The 24,413-nt window shown below is 36.6% G+C and overlaps 2 protein-coding genes across 3 annotated transcripts; both read left to right on the plus strand.

The window, feature by feature from the left end:
• The first annotated feature begins 946 nt into the window (after positions 1-946).
• On the plus strand, positions 947-10,293 carry LOC107794781 (transcriptional adapter ADA2b-like). Of its 2 annotated transcripts, none has more exons than XM_016617310.2 (13): positions 947-1,220; positions 2,598-2,653; positions 4,209-4,387; positions 4,772-4,837; positions 5,194-5,319; positions 5,409-5,484; positions 7,480-7,540; positions 7,641-7,708; positions 7,796-7,867; positions 7,953-8,175; positions 8,263-8,473; positions 9,037-9,243; positions 10,043-10,293. In XM_016617310.2, exons 1-13 carry the CDS (start codon positions 1,171-1,173, stop codon positions 10,232-10,234), a joined length of 1,587 nt encoding a protein of 528 aa, XP_016472796.1. In that variant the 5' UTR covers positions 947-1,170; the 3' UTR covers positions 10,235-10,293. The 2 variants fall into 2 exon arrangements, with proteins under 2 accessions (XP_016472796.1, XP_016472795.1); XM_016617309.2 differs by having other exon boundaries at positions 964-1,220; positions 9,013-9,243.
• Positions 10,294-12,005: 1,712 nt separating this feature from the next.
• LOC107794786 (uncharacterized) lies at positions 12,006-13,156 on the plus strand. The gene has a single exon (XM_016617315.2). It carries the CDS (start codon positions 12,007-12,009, stop codon positions 12,670-12,672), a length of 666 nt encoding a protein of 221 aa, XP_016472801.2. The 5' UTR covers position 12,006; the 3' UTR covers positions 12,673-13,156.
• The last annotated feature ends 11,257 nt before the right edge of the window (positions 13,157-24,413 follow it).

Raw genomic sequence — 24,413 nt, forward strand, 5'->3', positions numbered from 1 at the left:
GGATGCCTTCACCAATTGCGAAATGTTCTTCTCTAACTCTGAATGTCCCCAGAGAGTTATGTAACCCCTCTATTTATAGTGGTAGAGGATGGACAATCCAGCTACATATGAACTCTCTTGCTTGATTCTGATTGGCTCATGTGAGTCATCAAACTTATCACATAAGCTATGTGATAAGCTTGCTTGTGATTGGCCAAGACATGTCATTTTAGACACTTGGCAACTCTTGATTGGTCACTGTTTTGGACTGGGATTGCTACATCATTTAACAAGTGGCGTCATCTTGTTGGCTTTGAGTTGACTGGACGTGCCATGTCACTTGATACATGGCCTGAGTGTGGGCCTTAAGATAAAATGGACTTTAGGCTTAAAAACAATAAAATGAATTAATTTAATTTAATTTGTAAAGTCCAAATTAATTATTTAACCCAATTGAATTTAATCCAAATTTTGTATGGATTAGACCCAACAAATTTTATATATCTACAATATTATCTTAAATTGTTAATGAAATATTCAAATATAAGGCTTTTAAAGCCTTTGGAGTTTTTATTCAAAATTTCAAATATAAGGCTTTTTTAGCCTTTGATATTTATTCAAACACGCTTTATATAAGATGTTTTTATGTTTTACATTTTTACTTTATTTTAATATAAATTACGATAGTTATATAAAAATACACAACAAAAAAATTTAAATAAAACCTGCCCGACCAGGCCCATTATGCCCGGAATCGTTCCGATTCAAATTTTCACCGACAAGGCTCGGACCCGGTAAGACCATATTTTAAAACCGATAACCAGACCGGTACGGAGACCGCCGGTTTCCTTTTCCTCTAGCCCCCACCGGCCCTTGACACCCATACTATGGACATTGAGAGGAAAAGGGGCTAAAATAAGAAAGAAAAAATAAAATAAAAATGTTTATCTAAAAAAACTAATTTGTCGGGAAAATCAAATTCATTACCCGACAAACAGTACATTCCACAAAATCAGCCAATGAACTCAACCAAAACCCAAAATTTTCCAGTGAACATCCAATAATTGTATCAAGAACATACCCAATTTGGGAAATTAACTCAAAAATTCATCAAATCAATTTTGGGTCTTCAATCTTTATCACCAATAGCCAATTACATTGGCCTTTTTAGGGCTTTTATCGGAGTTAAGAATGGGTCGCTCTCGTGGGAATTTTCAAGCTGATGAAGATCCCAGCCAAAGGTACAATTTTTATCATTTTTTTGTATCTTTTAGTTTATGGGTGGCTTTTACTTTTAGGTATAAACTACTAATGGTTGTTAAATTGTTTATTTTTTTCTAGATTTTGTTGTAAAGATTAGATTCTTTTTGCTAAATTAATTAGTCAACAGTCAAAAGTGTCATTAGTTGTAGGTATTAATTCCAGTATCTTTTAGTTTATGTGTGTCTTTTAGTTGGTATAAACTACTAATGGGTGTTAAATTTTTGATTATTTTTCTTCTTCTTCTTCTTCTAGTTTTTGTGTTAAAGATTAGATTTTTATTGCTAAGTTCATTAGTCTATAGTCGAAAGTGTCATTTGGTTATAGGTGTATACTACTACTACAACAATGACGACGACCTAGTAAAATCCCACAAAGTGGGATGTGGGGAGGGTAGTGTGTACGCAGACCTTAGCCTCTACCCGATGGGGCAGAGAGGCTGTTTCCGATAGACCCTTGGCTCAGGAAGACGGAAAGAAAACAAGAAGAAACAATATATCGGTATTGTCAACATAAACCATAGAAATAGTAATAGCATCATAAAAATCATAGAAATAGATGACATGCAATAACAATAACAATAACTAGTAAGTAAGGCCCGGAGCTATGAAAAACAGAAAGGATAAGTGTGGACACAACATTAACCACTAGCTGTCTAAGATCAACCCTATCAAATCAGCCTCACCCCCGGTATGAAGTAGAAAAAACTCGACTACCCCCTAGCCTACAACCCTAATGCTCGACTTCCAGACCTTACTATCAAGGGCCATGTCCTTGGAAATCTGCAGTGGTGCCATGTACTGCCTGAGTAGTCCGTTTGTTGAAGAGCATCGTTTAGTTATAGGTTTCAAACTCGTTATGGGTGGTAATTTCTTGGGTTTATCTTGTTTTTCTGGTAAAAGACTAGATTTTTATAAGTAATGATTAGTCAATTGTTGAAAGTTAGCTCTAGTTTGTGCTTTTATTGTGCGAGGGCGAGTATTGGCGCAATGGTAGAGTTGCTCCTTTAGTGACCTACAACCTCAAGGTATTTGGACCTCAGGGTTTTGTATGCTCGCCCTTCTTCAACCCTGCACTATCCGGGGTACTAATACCACATTGGTATTGAGCATTCCTTCTTAATTTATGAGTGAGCAGATTGAAATTAGGCATTTTTAATTTATAAGCATCCTTTTCGATTTTCCAAAGAACAGGAAGTACTAATGATAATGGTCTGTGATCAGTACTTATGAATTTCGATTCTTTTATAGATGAACTGTTAGAGGCAATTTGATGCTTTCTTTTCTCTTTTCTTTTTATTTTCTTAGTTGGTTCTTGCTAATTTGGTGTAGTTTCATTACCTATTCTCCTTAATTTAGATCAAGGAGGAAAAAGAATGCCTCAAGTGGAGAAAATTTAGAATCTGTGACTGTTGGTAAGTTTCCTTTAACTACTTTTCAGCTGTATAGTTTAATTCTGATTTTTGTGGATTGCAGTTTATTGTTGGTAAAAGTCCAGTAGGATTTTGATTCTTGTGGATGACAGTTTATTAGAGTTGATTATCTTTTCTTCTATTCATTCATTATAGGTTTTTGAATTTATGATCTTGCAATGGTTTTGTTTCCATAGAGGCATAGATTTAGTCAGGTTTATTGGTGGATGAACTCGACGGTGACTAAACTGTAAACAGGAATCCTGCAATCGTATTTCCCTTTTCATTTTTGAAATGACAATCTATTTCCTTTTGCCAGAGAAGCATAAAATTTCTTAAGTGCGGGTTCTTCTGGGCATGCACCTTCACAATGATGTCATTGTAGCTCAATTATCTATATAAACAATATGTTTGAGCTGTTTCTCGCAAACATGAATTTCTTTTAGAGACCCGACTTTCTTGGTATAAACATATGGAAACAACCTTTAAATTATCAAAGAAAGCATGGCAGGAATGGTTTTTGGTTCCAAACATAACCTGTCTTGGAGCTTGTGTAGTATCCTTATGCTTTATTTTGTCAGAGGATTATTTTGGTACTTTTGTAGTTACTGTAGTGGGCATAAGTTACTCCGGAGGTAGAATTTTTTTGGTAAGAAAACATTTATCCAACATTAATTTTCTTTTGTAAGAAAACAGTTTTTTGTTCAATGTGTAGTGTAGTGGATTTTAGTAATTTGAAGTTGTTCGGAATCAGCATTACCTAGTATTGGAAAAGAGAGAGTTGCTTAAGCGGAAAAGCACCCTCCACCTTCGACCTTGAGGTTGGGGGTTCAAGTCACCAAGGATGCAAAAAGTGGGGAAGGGCTACTCTTGACTCCTGGTGCGGGAGTGGGGGGGTGGGGGGTGGGGTGAGTGTGTAGTAAAAAAAACAGAAACACTAATATATTTTGGGGAATTTTCTGGAGTAGGATTAGGTCTTGATATCCTTATAATTCTTTCAGTGCATAGAGCTTAGCTATTCGAGATTTTTATAGGGTCAATTGGTTAAATGGAAATGAAAACAATTGAGAGGAAGCAATAAGTAAAATAACATATTTTGACCTAAATTATACTATCTTATTTTTTTCCATTCTTTCCTTTTTCTTCAAATCAAATTGTACCCAAGTAATTTTGACTTTTTGTATTGTGTCGTGCAATTCTAACCTCGTCGCCTGATGCCTGAAGGACTAATAGTGATTCCTAAGGCTTTTTTCTTTTTTCCGTTCTTGCTTATTCTTCTCTTTTCCTTATTTTTTTCACTGTTTGCAATGGAAACAACCTTTTTTCTTCAACCTCTTCAAGCGTCTTCATGCTCAAATAAATGCTAAGAAATCACCATTCATATGATTCCTTTTTACCCAATAATTTCTTAGTTCTTAGCCTTTTTCGCCCCAAACTCTGTGCAATTTCAGACCCATAAGCTGCTGCAAAGTCGTCGTACATCATTCTCATGACTTTTAGAGTCTTCCAAATTTGCTACCACTTCTTATATGTTGACATAATGCTCTTGATTACTCAGGCCAAGGGACGGGTGAAGGCAAAAGGGCCTTGTATCACTGCAATTACTGCAACAAAGACATCAGCGGGAGAATTCGTATAAAATGTGGTGTCTGTTCTGATTTTGACCTATGTATAGAGTGCTTTTCGGTTGGTGCTGAGGTGCAGCCTCACAAGAGCCATCACCCCTATAGAGTTATGGTTAGTTCTTTCTTTCTTCTTTGTTTTCTTAAATTGATAAGTAAGGTACTATGTTTAGTTCTTTCTTCTGTAAATGATGAATTACTTTATCCTTTGTGGTATGGAGATCAATCTATATGTCATGCATTTAACAGATTGCTTTGTGAAGCTTTGTTTTTCTATTTGTCATATTAGTAGTAATACATATCTGAAACATTACTTACCAGAAAAAAAGGTGCACTATTCATCATGAACTACATGTTTTTGTGAACATGTGGATTTTAGAAACATACTTCGTGTTTTCAATGCTTCCGTGCACCGGATTTGGAGCTAATCTTCATTTTTGAGCACTGGATAGCAGAGCTAATTCATTGTTTTAATGACCTTCATAGTGTCTTTGAACAGGACATCTTATCTTTCCCGCTTATCCGCCCGGACTGGAATGCTGATGAAGAGATGTTGCTTCTGGAGGTGTTATTTCTAAGGACCCTCTTTTTGGACACCTCATGTTTTATTTATTACTCCCTCTGTTTCAATTTATGTGACGTAGTTTGACTCGGGCTTGTGGTGTTAATAGCTTAAAGGGTATAAGCTTTGTGGGACCATAACATTTGTGTGAAACTTTAGTAAAATGGAAAGTTTAAAGTTAAATTATTTCCAAATATAGACACGTGTCATTTTTTTCGGAACGGATTAATAAGGAAAGTGTCACATAAATTGAAACAAAGGGAGTACTCAATGTGACTTTTCACTTTTCCTATTAGGTAATCATAACGTCAATACCCTTTTTTCTTGTTGTCTTGGTTCCTTGAATTTCCTATGTGTAGGGACTTGAAATGTATGGCATGGGTAATTGGGCAGAAGTCGGTGAGCATGTTGGAACAAAGACAAAAGAAGCCTGCGTAGAACATTTTAAGAGCGCATACTTAGAGTCACCTTACTTTCCTCTGCCGGTAAGAAATTTATCACAAATATTTTGCAAGTTTAATTCTTCTGACTCAACTTTTCACCTGCATTTGCCATTTTCCTTTTCCTTTTCCAGGATATGACTCACGTCATTGGGAAAAACAGAAAGGAACTCCTTGCCATGGCTAAAGGGAATTTCACAGATAAGAAAGGTTAGGAATTTAGCTCTCAAATTCCGAATCCTCTAGTTTCTTGCCTTTGCTGTTTATCTTGAGAGCCAGTTCTTCTGCCATTAGGATAACGAAATGATGCTCGGTGCAACATAAGTCATGCCTTCGAGGTCAAATAGTCTGCTGTTACATATTTCCTAAAATACCTAATAGTGGCATGTGAAGTGAATATAAGTGTTTTGTGTATCTTCTTTTTTGCGCTAACAAAGTAACTTTCGACTAGAAGCTACATAAATAGGAAGTGTTAGAAACTTTTGGAGATCTCTTTATGAATGTATCTAGTATATGCTATATCTCAAAGTGTCACTTTCTCACATATAGCGTTAAAAAATTGCCCTTCCACTACAAGCTAAATTCTCCTAACAAGTAGGAAATGCAGGAAAACGTTTTGGAATCCCTCTATGGATGCGTTTAATCTCTATCTGCATGTATCAAGATAAATGAACTACTTGTTTTTCATGTTTGAGAAAGTATGAAATAAACTAAAGGCAATATACATAAATACTATCGGAAGAAACTCTTAAGAATCTGTATACGCAATTATGCATGTAACAAATCTAAATAGCTAAAAAGATATTGATTTCCATATTTAAAATCGAAGAACTAGGAAAAGGGGAAACTCATGAAAACTCATGAAAATATATACAAGGGGAGAATCAAAACAAAAGGGCTAAATAAATAGGAAAATATCCTAGCTTCAAGTAATTTGACTTAATTTAAATTTTAGAGTAAGTTTAACAAAATTTGACAACCAATAGTACAAGCATATTAAATATTTTGAATTTATTACTTCTGTTGGTACTAAATACATTAAATGTTAACTGTTGTTAGATTATGATGAGATATCTTGGTCAAGACTACAGATAATAAACACTGATAAAAGAAGAAGAATAGAAATAGTTAACCAATGACAAGGATTGTGACAAGAGGAGTATGTCTTTCCGCAAGACATGTAAATATAGTCTTGTTCTTTTTATTACAATGAATTGGTATATATGGTCAAATATGGAAATCAAATTTTTAGCTAATTACGTAATCGTTATATACACAAGACACTCCAAGCTAAATACTCTCCATTCACTAAAAACTAAATCTTGATGAGTTTTAGGTAAACAAAAACAATACAAGAATAACATTTGGTAGTAATTTTTAAAGTTAATTATAATTATTCAGGCTTCAAGCTGGTTAATAGTTAATCTTGAAGAGGATATTAGACGATTCTCATTTTTTTACAGGTGATATCTAAATTATAAATAAATGATGGAACAAAGAATACACGAAAGTTTTAAATTCCTGTACTCTGTGGGAGATAACTGAATTAATATGGAACTCTTTTTTGATAAGGTAATCAATATGGATTTTCAAAAAAAAAAAAACATACATGATGATAGTACTCACTACACTTATTTCATATTTAGCTAAAAGATAAAAAATGTCACTCCTCGTGTTCCATTTAGTTTGATATACTCCTTTATTTAGTATAGGAAATATTTTAATATCTCTACCACATTGAAATACGAGACTTATCTGAACTTTCTCCACTAAATCCTATATCAAGTTTAACAGACTAGTTAATTGGGACGGAAGGAGTATAAGCCATCAGAAATTTTCACAGAATTCAATTATCTTGTTAATTCTTGGGATTAATGTCATTATACATATATTCATAAAGATTACCAAAGTACTTTTAATAGCAAAGTTATGGGATTTTTACAACTTTTTCTTTCTTTTTATTGGTTGTTTTGGTCTTTGCTTTCGTTATTTCATTTAAAAAATCCCATAAATACAACGTGACAGAAAATCTTGTACTCTACTGCATCTTCTGGATTCTTGTGGTGAGGGTGGGGATGCGAATAAATTGATGAGAATTCTTGTGGGAGAAAACTAGGAATTCATGTTGTAGTAGGAGAATTTTATCTGATTGCAATGAATTTTCACAACACTATATCTTACATTGACTGCTTGTGGCAATTTCAGGACTCTCCTCACTTGGTGAAGTTGTTCCTAAAGATGAATCATTCTCCCCATCTAGAGTCAAGTATGAATTTCAGATTCTATAGTCTGTGTGCATGGTTTATTATCAATTATGTCTCTAGCTCATCTAATTGTCACTTTCTTCTTTGCATTGTCGTCGTTAGAGTTGAAGACTCGCATAAAAATGGTCGTTTAGGCCGTTTAAATTCTATATCCAATGCGGATAAGACCGGTACTTGGTTCTCTTCAAATGCAATGTTTACTTTTCTTCGTCAAAGGATATGAATTCGTCGAGTCATTAACGGCATGGATTTTGCAGGAACCACAGGCATAAAGAAGCCATCCAGCAAGGCGCAAGCCAAAGACCAGAATGTACCTGTAAAATTGGAAGGTAGGGCGGGCAACTTTTTATTTATGACTGAAGAAATTGGTGAAGGAATTGATCAGTTTATAAAAAGTAAATTAATTGTTTGCAGATAATCATTTGGGCAGAAATTTTGGAGGCAAGAAACCTAAATCTTTGAAGGATGATGGATCCTCGTTGATGAAATTAAGTGGATATAACCCCAAAAGGCAAGAATTTGATCCTGAATATGATAATGATGCGGAGCAACTATTGGCTGATATGGAATTCAAGGAAACTGAAACTGAAGAAGAGCGCGAACTTAAGTTACGTGTTCTGCGCATCTATGGCAAGAGGTACTCTTCCTTTCCTCTGTCACATGTTTGATATTTCCTTCAGTTATCATATACTTTTCAAAGTCAACTTTCAACAAATAATGGCAGGCTTGATGAGAGAAAGCGCCGCAAGGATTTTATTCTAGAGAGGAATTTACTCCAGCCAAGTGAATTTGAGAAGGATTTATCTCCAGAAGAGAGAGATATATGCCGACATTATGATGCAATTATGCGCTTCCTCTCCAAGGAGGAGCACGAAGAATTACTCAAGACTGTCGTCTCAGAACATAGATTTCTGAAAAGAATACAAGAACTCAAGGTGGGAAACTTGGCTCCGTTAATTATTACAATCTCCGTTTCATTTTATATGACATTCTTCCCTTTGTAGTCTGTTCCAAAGAGAATGGCACCATTCTATATTTAGAAACCCTTTAAGTTTAAACTTCTCATTTTACACGTAACGACATGCTCTTATAGCCATAAAATGTCATGACATCTTTAACACCACAATTTCTAAATGTTACTTTGGCATGTTTCAAAAGCCTTTCTTTCCTAAATTATATGCCAGTCAAACACCGTCATATAAAATGAAACAGAGGGAGTACCTCTTTTGTGAAACTAAATTATATGCCAGTCAAACGCCGTCATATAAAATGAAACAAAGGGAGTACCTCTTTTGTGAAACTAAATGTTGGCATTTGGATAAGTTCTTTCTAGTTCTCTACCTTTTCCATTTTTGCTCATTAACCTTATATAGAAGGTAGGTGAATTTTATAAAATTAGAACCATATGTTATTTGACTAATCTATGACGCAGTAGCAAATCGTGATACAGAATCACTGTCTATACTGTTACTAGTTATGCAAGGTCAAAATTATGCAGGAAGCAAGAGCTGCTGGTTGTCGTTCTTCTGCTGAAGTCGAAAGATACATTGAAAGGAAAAGGAAGAGGGAAGTTGAAGAAGGCGTTCCCAGAAAAGAAAGTTCTCAGATTGGTCCAACAAGCCAGGAGATCTGTCAGGGCAATTTGAGTTCCATCACCGATTCGGGCATTGCAGCTTTTTCTGCAGGAGAACTGTTATCAGAACCTGTAAGTTGTCAGATTACTGCTTTTGAAAGGAATTCTTCAGTAACGCAACTTGTTTGATTCTTGTATTTATGTCTAGGACTCAGTAAATGGAACACTTCAATCTAAAGAGAGAAAAAGGTCAAAAACACCTTTCTAGTACAACACAAAATATCTTTATTTAGCATCCGTTATACTTTGGGGCCATTCATACCCTTGTTGTTAGCAAATCTTTCTCGTGTTTGCGCATGTCCCCCTAATGGAGCTCCAACTCGAAGCATAACGGGATTTACTTTTAAACCATAGTCAAAAGTAGTGCGGTAACTTTTTCCAAAATATTTTGACACCTTGAATTTACCTGGTTCGTGCTGGAGGTCCCTTAAAGTCAAGGACAAACATGAGACAATGAGCTAAGGACAAGAGTAAGAGTGGCCCGAAAGTATAATGGAGGGTAAAACTAAGAAATTCTGTATAGTAAAAAAGTAAAATTGTACCTTGTTCCATTTAAATATGCGGGAATCATTATTCTACCAAGTACCTACTACCCTCCTCCACCCCCCCCCCCCCCAAAAAAAAAAGAGTGTAGATACCAGGTAACCCTAAATAAAATTAACTAATTCCACGAGTGGGGTCTGGGGAAGGTAGTGTGTACGCAGACCTTACCCCTACCTTGAGGGTAGAGAGGCTCTCTCCGATAGACCCCCGGTCCAACAAACCCTGGAAAAAATCACGTGACGTTCTGTCTCCGAGATCTTCAATTCTGGTCAGCCATCAACTAATTTGATTTCTTAGATGTAACTTTGTGTGTTTTTTCTGCTTGCAGGAGAAACAACTATGTCGGGAAATCAGGTTACCGCCTCAACATTATCTTAGGATGCAGGAGGTCCTTACAATACAAATTTTTAGTGGCAATATCACTAGAAAATCTGATGCTTATCCTTTCTTCCAAATAGAAGCAACTAAAGTAGATAGAGTTTATGATATGCTTTTGAAGAAGGGAGTTGCACCCTTGTGAAATTTTGTCCAGACATTATTCTTTCTAGTTTAAATGAAATCTCCCAATATTTATCATCCTCTCGCACTTTTACAGTATTTCTATTCACTTCTTGGCCTCAAAATTTTTTAAAAACTTATTTGCACTCGGTGTTTACATCAACCATTGAAAGCAGGATATATGTATTTCATACATATGTTTTTCACTTAACCATAGTTAAGTGATACTGTGTTTTCACTTTAACTTTTAACTATCACGATTAAATTATTTGGTTTGGTATAAACATCGGGTGCGAGTAAGTATTTACCATGCGACCAACATATTGGACTAGAACTTAGTCAATGTTTACTGTATGGATTTAAATTATATATACCAGACATGTTAAGAAAATATCGGAATAGAGCTAAACTATTACTTAGAGCTAATCTACACTTATAGCCTGTTTGGCCAAACTTTTCAAGAGGTCAAAAGTATTTTTTTTTCTTAATAGCATTTTTTTTTTTCTAACTTGAGGTGTTTGGCCAAGCTTTTTTGGGGGAAAAAAGTGCTTTTGGGAAGAAGCAGAAGCAGTTTCTGAGAAGCTGAAAAAAGTAGCTTCTTCCCAAAACAGAAACAGTTTTGACTTTTCTTCTTACCAAAAATACCCTTAACAAAATATAGTATATACCAAAATAATCGTTAAACCTAATACTTAGAATATTAATGTATAAATATTTCTTATTATTTTTAGGATAGCTTTCTAATATATAGTAATTTTACGGGTGAATGATTTTTAATATATTTAATTTATATTAAAAGAATTAAGTACTTTAAAATTTTATTTTCATATTTTACTTAAATAAAATAAAAAAATTTAATTATTGCATGTAATAACAAATTTTTAAGATTATTTATTTACTTATAATATTAACTATTAAGTAAATCTATTTATGTCCTTATTCGTAATTTGATACTTAAAAACACTTTCTGAAAAGCTTGGCCAAAGATAAATTATTGCTCAAAAATACTTTTCAGAGTGATTAGCCAAACACAAACTGCTTCTCTCTAAAAGTACTTTTTTCAAAAGTACTTCCAAAATAAGTTAATTTCTCCGGATTGGCCAAACATGATATTAAGCTCCCTTATATGTAAAGCGCAATATGCAAGAACTGGTGAGAATCAACTTTAATCAATTATTCTTGGTTTCTTATGCAGTAGAAACACTAGAAACTTCCCGGCTACTCGTTTCATTTCATATACACACCACCTTCTCCAATTTCTTAGGAACTAAGTACCCTGAATAATATTCCAATTTTTTATTTAGAGAAATCTCTAGTCTTATCGAAAATTTATTTGGAATAAAAGCATCAAGTATATAAAGTGATTAATTATACTGGAAAAAACTGTACAAGAGAATGTAAATATACACTGACGCAGTAAAGTAATCTTCCACTGATGGTATGTTTTAACATGTCACAATAGATAACCTATATTATTTTTCAGCTCACTAAACTATTTTTTGTGAACAATTATCTATAATTATTTTTTAGGTGAAATATTAGTGTGAACTATACTTTTGTACAGTATCAATAAATAAAAATTAAAATTTTATATGTCAAACCTCTTTATAACAATCGTATTTATTCCGATATTTTTTGGATGTTATAATAAAGTGTTGTTATAAAGGACATATATTATAACATAAATTAAAAAATCTGTTCCGAAAAAACCTAACTTTTATAACGAATGACTGTTATATAACGATATTGTTAAAAAAAAGTCTCACATTATATATATAAAAGACCATACTAAACATGCTTAAACCAGCCAAGCTCCAAAACATAAGACATATCTTCATCAACATTATTCAACTCTCCTTTTTCCCCTTTGAGATTTTAATTAGTTACAGTTTTTCACTTGGGGAAGAGTATATACTATATAGGAAACAAAGGGCAAAGATGGATGACTACAAATATGGAAGCCAGATGATTCAAACTGCTAGAAAACCAAATATTTACAAAGAATTGATAAAGAAAACTTTGCAGTTCTTAGTCCTAGTATCTCTCATATCCTTCCTTCTTTCTTACACCTATGGTTTCTCCTTCTTTTTCACCTATAATTTTCACTTCTCAGCTCTTGTTTTCCCACTCTTTGCACATGTCTTTGATAGGAAATACATGTTCCTACTTTGTAATGGTATTCTTGCATTTCTTGCCAAGAACTTGAGTTGTAGTTCTTCTTCTTCTGATGAACAAGAAGATGTATTAATCAAAGGTAAAGAAGAAGTAGAAGAGAACAAAGAAGAAGTTGCAGAAGTAGAAGAAACTGCAGCATGTTTATTATCAGATACAGAAGCAGTAGAAGAAGGAAATCAAGTGAATATGAGCATAGAGGAACTCAATAAGAAGATTGAAGAATTCATCAGGAAAATGAAAGAAGAAATTAGGACTGAAGCTATGCACTCAAGCTTAAGGGAGTGAAAGTCACGGGAGATCAAGATTCAAGTTCCGGCAGAGACAAAAAAATGCTAGTCATAAATTTTTTCATCTGCCTAAGTCTGAATCGTATAGCGACTCGATATATTTGTTGCCGGAAGATAGCAAGTACACGAAAAAATAATCGAGATGTGCACACAAACTGACGCTAGTATAATCATTAAAAGGAAAAAGAAAACATATGCTTAAGAACAGCTTATAACACTTTAGTCCCTACATTCTCTTCCACCTTGCATTCTGACCCTTCTTTCTGGGTTGGGAGAGGGGGGTGGGTGAGAAGAGGGGGTTGGATTTGGTGCTTAATATTCCATTAGCTAGAGTCTTCTTTTGTATTTGCTTTTTTATTTTTTTAGTGCACAAGCTCTATTTCTCCCTTAATGTATGTTCATATATATTTGGTTAATTTTCTAGAAGTCATGTAGTTTTGACCCTGTCCCTGTCTAAGTAATAGTGAGCTTTTAATTGTATATTTTAGTTGGATAATGTTTGATTCCTTAGATAGAAAATATTCAGTTTTGATATGTTAAATTTCTCAAATATTTACCTATTAATTCCAGTGCAGGCATCTTGGTTTAGGCTCGGGAGGAGTATAGAACTTACTAGAAAAGGTAATAGCTAATGCTGAAAATGGATATATTCCAGAATCTAGAGACATATAATACGTAATCAAAATAACTTATTCTAGTTATGCTAGTTAAATATTTTAGAGGATAGATATCGGCGTATGTAAGCAATTTGTTTCTTAGTCCACCCCACTTAGTTGCTGTAAAGTTTACAAAACATACACATAAGTTATACGTGTCTGCCTCATGCGATGAATAATGCCATAAAGATTATTGTGTAAAAATTGCTTATTTTAATTAGTTTTTATCGTTATTAATTATATATATGGATTGCTAATATTGTATTCTCATTCCGCATGCTTATTTCGCATATAACAATATATAAATACTCACGTCTGTTATAAAATAAAGATTATAAAATAAAAACAAGTATAAAGAGAAAATGATGTATTATTCAACTTCAAACTCATGTACATAATGAACTGAAAACTCCTCTATTTATAGAAGAAAGGAAGTAACTGCGAGGCTTTTCAGAAAGTAAGTGCAAGGCTTTTCTTTAGCTGCTTGTAAGTTGTCTGCATGAGCTGCTTGCAACCTGCATGTTTAATAAGAAATTATTGCAAATCATTTCATTGAGTTGCTTGCAACCTGCCTGCATCAGCTGCTTGTAGATAAACTTCAGTACTACATGGATAATCTTCTTCAGAAAGATTATCTATAGCGGAGTAATAAATGGACATTCACAATATAATATTTTCATAACACTCCCTCTTGGATGTTCATTAAAAGATAATGTGCCTCGTTAAAACCTTACTAGGAAAAACCCAGTGAAAAAAATCCTAGTGAAGGAAAAAGAGTATACATATTTAGTAATACGCATTTCTAGTTGCCTCATTAAAAACCTTATAAGAAAAATTCCATGGGAAAAAAGCTTAGTAAGAAAAAAAGAGTACAACACGTATTTCACCCCCCTGATAAAAATTTTGTTTCAAATATTTGAGTCTCCGCATTCCAATCTTGTATATCATCTTCTCAAAAGTTGAAGTTGGCAAAGATTTAGTGAACAAATCTATTGGATTGTCACTTGAACGGATTTGTTGCACATCGATGTCACCATTTTTCTAAAGATCATGTGTGTAGAATAATTTTGGTGAAATGTGCTTTGTTCTATCTCCTTTTATAAATCCTCCCTTCAATTGGGCTATGCATGCAACATTGTCTTCGTATAAAATTGTGGGTCTTTTCTCACATTCCAAACCATATTTTTCTCGAATAAAATAAATTATTGATCTCAACCATACGCATTCCCTACTTGCTACATGAATAACTATTATCTCAGCATGATTTGAAGAAGTAGCAATAATAGATTGCTTTGTGGAGCGCCATGATATGACAGTACCTCCATATATAAATACGTACCCGATTTGAGATCTAGCTTTATGAGGATCAGATAAATAACTTGCATCTGCATAACCAACAAGATCTGCACTATCTTTGTTAGCATAAAACAAACTCATATCAAGAGTTCCCTTTAAATATCGCAATATATGCTTAATCCCGTTTCAATATCTCTGTGTAGGAGAAGAACTATATCTTGCTAGTAAATTAACAGAAAATATTATGTCAGGCCTTGTAGCATTAGCAAGATACATTAGTGCACCAATTGCACTGAGATAGGGTACTTCGGGACCAAGGAGTTCCTCATCCTCTTCTGGAGGTCGGAACAAATCCTTATTCACTTCAAGTGATCGAACAACCATCGGTGTACTCAATGGGCGCGCTTTGTCCATATAAAAGCGTTTTAAGACCCTTTTTGTATAGGCATATTGATGGATAAAGATCCCGTCTGCTAAATGTTCAATTTGCAGACCAAGACAAAGTTTTGTCTTTCCAAGATCTTTCATCTCAAATTCTTTCTTAAGATATTTAATTGTCTTTTGGAGCTCTTCTAGAGTTCCAACAAGATTTATGTCATCAACATAAACAACAAGTATAACAAATTCTGAAACCATTTTCTTTATAAAAATATATGGACAAATAACATCATTTATGTAACCCTCTTTCAGCAAATATTCACTGAGGCGATTATACCACATGCGCCCAGATTGCTTTAAACCGTACAAAGATCTTTGTAATCTGATTGAGTACATTTCCCGAGATTTTGTATATGCTTCAGGAATTTTAAATCCTTCAGGAATTTTCATGTAAATTTCATTATCAAGTGACCCGTACAGATAAGTTATAACCACACCCATTAGATGTATTTCAAGCCTTTCACGTAAGGCTAAACTGATGAGATATCGAAATGTTATGGCATCCATACTGGGTGAATATGTTTCTTCATAATCGACTCCATGTCGTTGTGAGAATCCTTGTGCGACAAGGCGAGCCTTGTATCTTTCAAATTTATTTTTATCATTCCTTTTTCGCACAAAAACTCATTTATGACCAACTGGCTTTATACCATCAGGTGTTTGGACTACTGGTCCAAAGACCTCTCTTTTAGCAAGTGACTTCAATTCCGATTGAATTGACTCTTGCCATTTTGGCCAATCAGATCTTTGTCGATATTCTTCGACAGATCAGGGTTCAAGATTCTCACTATCTTGCATAATGTTAAGCGCAACATTATATGCAAAAATATTATCCACCGCTATTTCAAATCGATTTAAATTAATCACATCACTAGTAGAACTTATTAAAAGTTCATCACTCACTTGAGTCTCTGGTTCATTGTTTTCTTCAGAAATCTCAGAACTAATCAGATCTTGGGTATCTTCAGGAGATCCCTTCATAGTGTCATTTTGATCATTTATCAATTTTTTTTTTCTAGGATTTCGATCCTTTGAACCCAAAGGACTACCATGCTTCAGGCGTGCTTTAGGTTCACTAGCTCTCATGCTAGTAGATAGTCCTGTTGAGACATCAATTCGGATAGGCACATTCTTTGCAGGGATATGTGATTTAGTTATCCTTTTCAAATCAGTAAATGCGTCTGGTATTTGATTTGCTATATTTTGTAAATGGATGATCTTCTGGACCTCCGGATTACATATAGGGGTACGTGGATCAAAGTGAGATAATGATGAAACTTTTCACATAATTTCTCTTTTGATTTCCTTTTTCTCTTCCCCTAATTGCGGAAAATTTGTTTCATCAAATCGACAATCTCCAAATCGAGCAGCAAATAAATCTCCCGTCAATGGTTCAAGATAGAAAATAATAGAGGGTGATTCAAACCCAATATATATTCCTAACCTTCTTTGGGGGCCCATCTTACTGCGCTGTGGTGGTGCTACTGGCACATATACAGCACATCCAAAAATTCGTAGATGGGCAATATTTGGTTCATGACCAAAAACTAATTATGACGGAGAATATTTATTATAATGTGTCGGTCTGAGACGGATAAGTGATGCTGCATGCAAGATAGCATGGCCCCAAACAGTAGTGGGCAATGTTGTTTTCATAAGTAGTGGTCTTGCTATCAATTGCAGGTGTTTAATAAATGACTCTGCAAGACCATTTTGAGTATGAACATAAGCTACAGGATGTTCAACTTTTATCCCAACTGATAGACAATAATCATCAAAAGCTTGAGATGAGAATTCTCCAGCATTATCAAGACAAATAGCCTTTATAGGATAATCTGGGAATTGTTCCTTTAATCGAATTATTTTGGCTAATAGCTTTGCAAACACCAGGTTGCGAGATGATAGTAGGCACACATGAGACCATCTTGAAGATGCATATATTAGGACCATAAAATATCTAAACAACCTACTTGGTGGGTGAATAGGTCCACATATATCCCCATGTATACATTCTAAAAAGGCAGGGGATTCAATGCCAACCTTCATTGGTGATGGTCTAGTGATCATTTTGCTTTGATAACAAGAATCATAAGAAAAATCATTATTTGTAAGAATCTTCAGGTACTTTAATGAATGCCCACTCGAATTTTCAGTAATTCATCTCATCATTATTGATCCAGGATGGCCCAAACGGCCATGCCAAAGCATAAAAGTATTTGAATCCGCAAACTTCTAGTTTACGATAAAGTGTGCTTCAACTGTACTAATTTTTGAATAGTATAAACCAGAAGATAAAGTTGGTAACTTTTTGTGATGACCCAAAAGGTCATCATTAAATTTAATAATTAATTCTGTGTTCTAAGACCTTGAAAAGCACTATTTATCATTCCTCGACTTGCGTGTGCAGTCCGTATAATTTTCTGGAAAATGTTTATGTGAAAAATGGGTTAAAATGTGAAATAGGGCCTTAAAACCCAATTGAGTTGACTTTGGTCAACATTTTGAGCAAACGGACTCGGATCAGTGTATTAACAGTTCTGGTAGGTCCGTATTATGATTTGGGACTTGGGCGTATGCCCAAAATTTAATTTAGAGGTCCCTAGCTTGAATTATCGCCAGTTGGCGAACACTAGAAGCCTAAAGGCTTAAAAATTTCAAAGTTTGACCACAAATTGACTTTTATTGTTATCGGGGTTGGATTCGAGTTCTAAAATTTTTTATAGGTCTGTTATGTTATTTATGACTTGTCTGTCGAATTTGGTGAAAAACAGAGTTGATTTGACGTGATTCGGACGTTCGGTTGTGAAAATAGAACTTTTAAAGTTTCTTAAAAATTGTATTTGATTTGGTGTCCGATTCGTAATTCTAGGTGTTAAATAGGTATTTTGATCATGCGAGCAAGTTCGTATGATATTTTTGGACTTGTGTGCATGTACGACTTAGAGCCCCGAGGGCTCGGGTGAGTTTCTAATAGCCTACAGACCATTTGAACTTTGGAAAAATCTGAGTTTTTGAGCTTATGCTATCATCTGGTGCATGGTGCTTCGTGATCGCGAAGCCATTTCCGCGATCACAAAGAGTAAATTTTGAGCCATGAGTTTTACCCTTCGCGTTCGCGAAGATAGGCACACGATCGCGGAAGGTTAGCTCTCAGTGCACCGCGAACGCGTAGAGTGGGTCGCGTCCGCGTAGAAGGAATGAAGGTAGAAGCTGGGCACACCATTTGTGCTACGCAATCGCAAAAGTCAGTACGCGATCGCGTAAGGTTGAGAAAATATTCTCCGCGATCGCATGACCATTTACGCGATCGCATAGAGTTAAAATTCTGGGCAACCAAAACATGATTTGCGATCGCAAAGAATTATCCGCGATCGCGAAGAGTAAAATGGATAGGCAAAAATTAGTCTACGCGATCGCGAACGAATTCCTGCGATCGCGATGAGTAAAAATCTGGGCAAACAAAACTTAAGTTCTAGAAATGAGATTTAGTCCCATTGTCCACCATTTTCGATTTTGAGCTCGGGTAAGAAGCATTTTGGGCGATTTTCACAGGGAAATATCAGGGTAAGTGTTCCTTATCCTATATTGATTATATTTCATGATTCCATACTCATTTATATCATTAACCCTTGAATTTATTGAAGAAAAATCAAATTTTTATAAAATCTTCGAAAAATGTAAAATGAAAATTTGAAAGCAAACCGATGTCGGAATTTGATAATTTTTATATGGTTGAACTCGTATCGAAATGGGTGTTCGGATTTCGTGAGTTTTTTCAGGATTCAAGACGTGGGCCCCACTGTCGAATTTTGAGATGAATTTCAGATTTTAATCCGGAAAATTAGTAAATTCATATGGAATTAATTCCTACGATTTGTATTGAGTATATTGAATTGTTATTACTAGATTTGAGGATTTCGGACACGAATTCGCGAGGCAGAGCTTATTGGATTCTTGAATTTGGTTGCAAAGCGAGGTAAGTATCGCGGTTAACCTTGACTTGAGAGAGTAGGACTTATTTGTCTATTTGCTACGTGATTTAATATGCGAGTACAACGTATATGTGAGGTGACGAGTACTTATGCGTTGTGGTTGAGTCAAAGCATGCGGGTGGAATTTATTTATTATGAATAATACTATTTAATTAAGATATTATTGTTTAAGTTTATTATTGATTATTTAATCATCATTCGTGAAATTATTATTCATTTAATTATTGTTGAATATTTTGGAAGGTGAAGTCGGTATTCTGGTATTGAATTGATTGATAAGTGCATATCCCCGTATTTAAATACTCTTCCAAATTTATATTATTATTTTTATGGTAAGGAAGAGTGTAAAAGCACGAAGGGTGATGTCGTTCCATTTTTATTATTTATAATATTATTGTCATGGTAAGGAAGACTGTAAAAATACGAAGGGTGTTGCCGTGCCATTTGTGAGTGTAAAAGCACGAAGGGTGTTGCCATGCCATTTGTGAGTGTAAAAGCACGAAGGGTGATGCCGTGCCAAATGAGAGTAAAAACACGAAGGGTGGTGCCGTTCCATTTTCATATTATCAATTGCTCATTTTATTGTTGATAAATTAAATGGCTGCTAAGTGATACTTCTCCTGCTGAAATTATTATATCATTCCCCTTCGCATGTTCCCTCCCAATTTATAAATTATTATTTATTGTATTATTGTTACTTTGTATTTGTATATACTTTTACAAGTGGTTTATGTAAGTAAACCGCCTTAGCCTCGTCACTACTTCGTCGAGGTTAGGCTCAGCACTTACCAGTACATGGAGTCGGTTGTACTGATACTACACTCTGCACTTCTTGTGCAGATTTTGGAGTTGGTCCCAGCGGCATACTATAGACTTGTTCGGATTCAACTACCTAGAGGAGACTTGAGGTATAACTGCACATCATCCACAGTTCTGAAGTCCCCTTCTATCTTATCTTAGAAGTGTCTTTTCTTTCAAACAACTTGATAATTTGGTATTTATGGTCTTCCAAACTTTATTTCAGTAATTTGACTTCTATTTAATTAAATTTGCTTGAAAATAGTTAGGATTATTTTAACATTGGCTTGCCTAGCAAGTAAAATATTAGGCGCCATCACGATCCTGGAGGTGGGAATTTCGGGTCGTGACAGTTGGTATCAGAGCACTAGGTCATATAGGTCTCAAGAGTCACGAGCAAACTTAGTAGAGTCTGAAGGATCGGTACGGAGATGTCTGTACTTATCTTTCAGAGGCTATAAAGTTTAGGAACAATATCACTTCTTTCTTATTCTGTCGTGCGATTTTATTCTATCATCGATGATTGAACCATTCTATTCTTATTCTCTCACAGATGGCGAGGACACGTAATACATCTACCGACGGACCAGGACCAGAGCCCCCAGTGGAAACTATGACCAGGGGTAGAGGTCGGGGTCGAGGTCGTGCTAGAGGCAGAGGCAGAGGTAGAGCTTAGTCTAGATCTCGAGTATCAACACTTGTTATAGAACCTCAGGTGGATCTTCAGGAGGAGGTTCCCGTTCAGACTATACTGGTTGTACCAGTTCAGGTCCCGGAAGGATTTATAGCTACTCCAGTGCTTCAGGACGCTCTAGTCCATTTGGTAAGTCTTATGGAGGGCGTGGCCCAGAATGGTACATTTCAAGTGGAACCAGCTGTCTCACAGGCTGGCGGAGGAGCACAAACTCCCACTACTCCCACTCCGGAGCAGATAGCTCCCCAGAATCAGGCTCCAGCAGCCCCGCCAGTTGGGGTAGTTCATCCAGTTATTGCGGCACAGACCGGTGATAGGCCCGCCATGTCTTTTGAGGACTTATTGAGACTACATAAGTTTACTAAGCTTTTTTCAGTTCACTTCAGTGGTACACCTTCTGAGGATCCACAGGATTATCTTGACCGCTGCCATGAGGTACTGTGGAATATGGGTATAGTTGAGACCAATGGGGTCGATTTTACTGTATTTCAGATGACGGGTTCCGCCAAGAGGTGGTGGAGAGATTATACATTGACCAGACCAGTTGGATCGCCTACACTGACTTGGGAGCAGTTTTCACGGCTATTTCTAGAGAAATTCCTCCCTATCACATTGAGAAAGGATTATCGTAGGCAATTTGAGCGTCTACAGCAGGGCAGTATGACTGTTACTCAGTATGAGTCCCGTTTTGTGGATTTAGCCCGTCATGTTCTCCTTTTACTACCTACCGAGGGAGAGAGAGTGAGGAGGTTTATTGAGGGACCTACTCACCCTATTAGGCTTCAAATGGCCAAGGAGACCATAAATGAGATTTCTTTTCAGGCGGCTGCTAATGTTGCTAGGAGGATAGAGATGGTTCTTGCACATGAGAGAGGGCATGGTTCTGATAAGAGGCGTCGTCAGTTCGGTGGGTTCAGTGGTACATCATCTGGAGGAAGGGGTAATTTTGGTAGGGTTTATCCTCCCAGTCCATTTCATTCGGCACTCCAGGCATCCTACAGTGCACCACCAGCTCCTATCAGTGCACCTCTAATCCAGAGTTTTCAGGGTGGTTACTCAGGTCGACAGGGACAATTTCAGGGTCAGCAGTCACAACAGCCGAGGTCCTGTAATACTTGTGGTGATCCGAGGCACATTGCTAGATTCTGCCCCAGGTCTCAGGGCAGCATGCAGCAACAGGGCTCTCGTGCTATGATTCCAGCACCGGTTACTTCACCGCCTGCTCAGCTAGCTAGAGGTAGGGGTCATGCAGCTAGAGGTGGAGGTCAGACCATCAGAGGTGGAGGTCAGACCGTTAGAGGTGGAGGCCAGCCAGTTAGAGGTCGTCCCAGGGATGCAGTTCAGAGTGGTGGGGCCTAGCCCCCATTTTATGCTTTTCCAGCTAGACCTGAGGCCGAGTCATCTGATGCTGTGATCACAGGTATTATTTCAGTTTTTCACAAAGATGCTTCAGTTCTATTTGATCCAGGATCTACTTATTCCTATGTGTCCTCCTATTTTGCTTCATATTTGGTTGTGCCTCGTGATTCTCTGAGTGCTTATGTGTGTGTATCTACACCGGTGGGAGACTCTGTTGTAGTAAACCACGTCTATCATTCGTGTGTGGTTACTATTAGTAGTCTTGAGACTAGTGTGGATCTTCTACTTCTTGATATAATAGATTTTCATGTCATTTTGGTATGGATTGGCTGTCACCTTATCATGCTATATTGGATTGTCATGCCAAGACGGTGACCTTAGCCATGCCGGGGTTACCTCGGTTAGAGTGGAAAGGAACTCCTGGTCATTTTATCAGCGGGGTTATTTCTTATATGAAGGCTCGGCGTATGGTCGAGAAAGGGTGTCTAGCCTATTTGGCTTATATTCGCGATCCCAGTGCGGATGTTCCTTCTATGGACTCAGTACCGGTTGTTCGTGAATTTTGTATTTCCTGCAGATTTGTCGGGGATGCCACCCGACAGAGATATTGACTTTTGTATTGATTTAGCTTCGGGCACTCAACCCATTTCTATCCCACCATATCGTATGGCCCCGCCAGAGTTGAAAGAATTGAAGGAGCAGTTACACGACTTTCTTGATCAGGGATTCATTAAACCAGTGTCTTGCCCTGGGGTTCACTAGTGTTATTTGTAAAGAAGAAAGATGGTTCAATGCGAATGTGTATAGATTATCGGCAGTTGAACAAGGCTACTATCAAGAACAAGTATCCACTGCCAAGAATTGATGACTTATTCGATCAGCTTCAGGGTGCCAAGGTATTTTCAAAGATTGACTTGAGGTCTGGTTACCATCAGTTGAAGATTAGGGCATCTGATGTCCCTAAGATAGCTTTTCGAACTCGGTATGGGCATTACGAATTCCTAGTGATGTCATTTGGGCTGACAAATGCCCCAGCAACATTTATGGATTTTATGAATCAGGTGTTCAAGCCCTATTTGGATTCTTTTGTAGTTGTATTCATTGATGATATCTTGATTTACTCTAGCAGTCGAGAGGAGAATGAGCAGCATCTTTGGAGTATGCTTCAGACTTTGAAGAATAATCAGTTATATGCTAAATTTTCAAAATGCGAGTTTTGGTTAAACTCAGTTGCCTTTTTGGGGCATGTTGTATCAACATAAGGCATAAAAGTAGATCCTAAGAAGGTTGAGGCTGTTCAGAATTGGCCTAGATCTACTTCAGTTACAGAGATCCGGAGTTTTCTGGGTTTGGCAGGTTATTATCGCCGGTTCGTGGAAGGGTTTTCATCTATAGCAAGCCCATTGACAAGACTGACCCAGAACGGTGTTCCATTCGGATGGTCAGACGAGTGTGAGTTGAGCTTTCAGAAGCTCAAGACTGCTTTGACTATGGCGCCAGTGTTGGTATTACCCACATGTTCAAGATCTTAAACGGTGTATTGTGATGCATCTCGCGTTGGGCTTGGTGCAATATTGATGCAAGATGGCAGGGTGATTGCATATGCGTCGCGTCAGTTGAAAGTTCATGAGAAGAATTATCCTGTTCATGACTTAAAATTGATAGCCATGGTCCATGCTTTGAAGATTTGGAGGCATTACCTTTACGGTGTCTCGTGTGAGGTATTTACTGATCATCGTAGCTTTCAGTATCTGTTCAAACAAAAAGATCTTAATATGAGGCAGAGAAGATGGTTGGAGTTGTTGAAAGACTATGATATCACCATTTTGTATCACCCCGGAAAGGCTACTATGGTGGCTGATGCTTTGAGTAGAAAGATATGGGCAGTCTTGTGCATATTTCGATTGATGAGAGACCGTTAGCGGCAGATGTTCAGACTTTGGCTAATCAGTTTGTGAGGTTAGATGTTTCAGAACCCAGTCAGGTTCTAGCTTGCACAGTAGCTCGGTCTTCTTTATATGAGCGCATCAGAAAGAGGCAGTATGATGATCCTCATTTACTTGTATTTAAGGACACGGTATGGCACGGGGATGCCAAACAGGTTGCTGTGGGGGAAGATGGGCTTCTGCGAATGCAGTGTCGTATTTGTGTGCCTAATGTGGAGGGGCTTCGTGAATTAATTCTGGAAGAGGCCCACAGTTCCAGGTTTTCTATTCATCCAGGTGCCGCCAAAATATATCAAGATTTGCGGGAACATTATTGGTGGAGGAGAATGAAGAAGGATATAGTTGCATATGTAGCTCGGTGTCTGAATTGTCATTAAGTTAAGTACAAGTATCAGAGACCTTGTGGTTTGCTTCAGAAGTTAGAAATTCCTAAGTGGAAGTGGGAGCGTATCGCTATAGATTTTGTTGTTGGACTTCCACGGACTCAGAGAAAATTCAACGCAGTTTGGGTCATTGGGGACAGGTTGACCAAGTCAGCACATTTCATTCTAGTGACAGTT

Source organism: Nicotiana tabacum, chromosome 13 (assembly GCF_000715075.1).
Source record: "Nicotiana tabacum cultivar K326 chromosome 13, ASM71507v2, whole genome shotgun sequence".
Taxonomy (NCBI): domain Eukaryota; kingdom Viridiplantae; phylum Streptophyta; class Magnoliopsida; order Solanales; family Solanaceae; genus Nicotiana; species Nicotiana tabacum.

Coding starts and splice junctions, on each gene's coding strand:
- LOC107794781 (XM_016617309.2), top strand. CDS start 1,171: ATGGGTCGCTCTCGTGGGAATTTTCAAGCTGATGAAGATCCCAGCCAA. Junction 2,654..4,208: donor TTTAGAATCTGTGACTGTTG/GTAAGTTTCCTT, acceptor TTGATTACTCAG/GCCAAGGGACGGGTGAAGGC. Junction 8,176..8,262: donor CTGCGCATCTATGGCAAGAG/GTACTCTTCCTT, acceptor AAATAATGGCAG/GCTTGATGAGAGAAAGCGCC.
- LOC107794786 (XM_016617315.2), top strand. CDS start 12,007: ATGCTTAAACCAGCCAAGCTCCAAAACATAAGACATATCTTCATCAAC.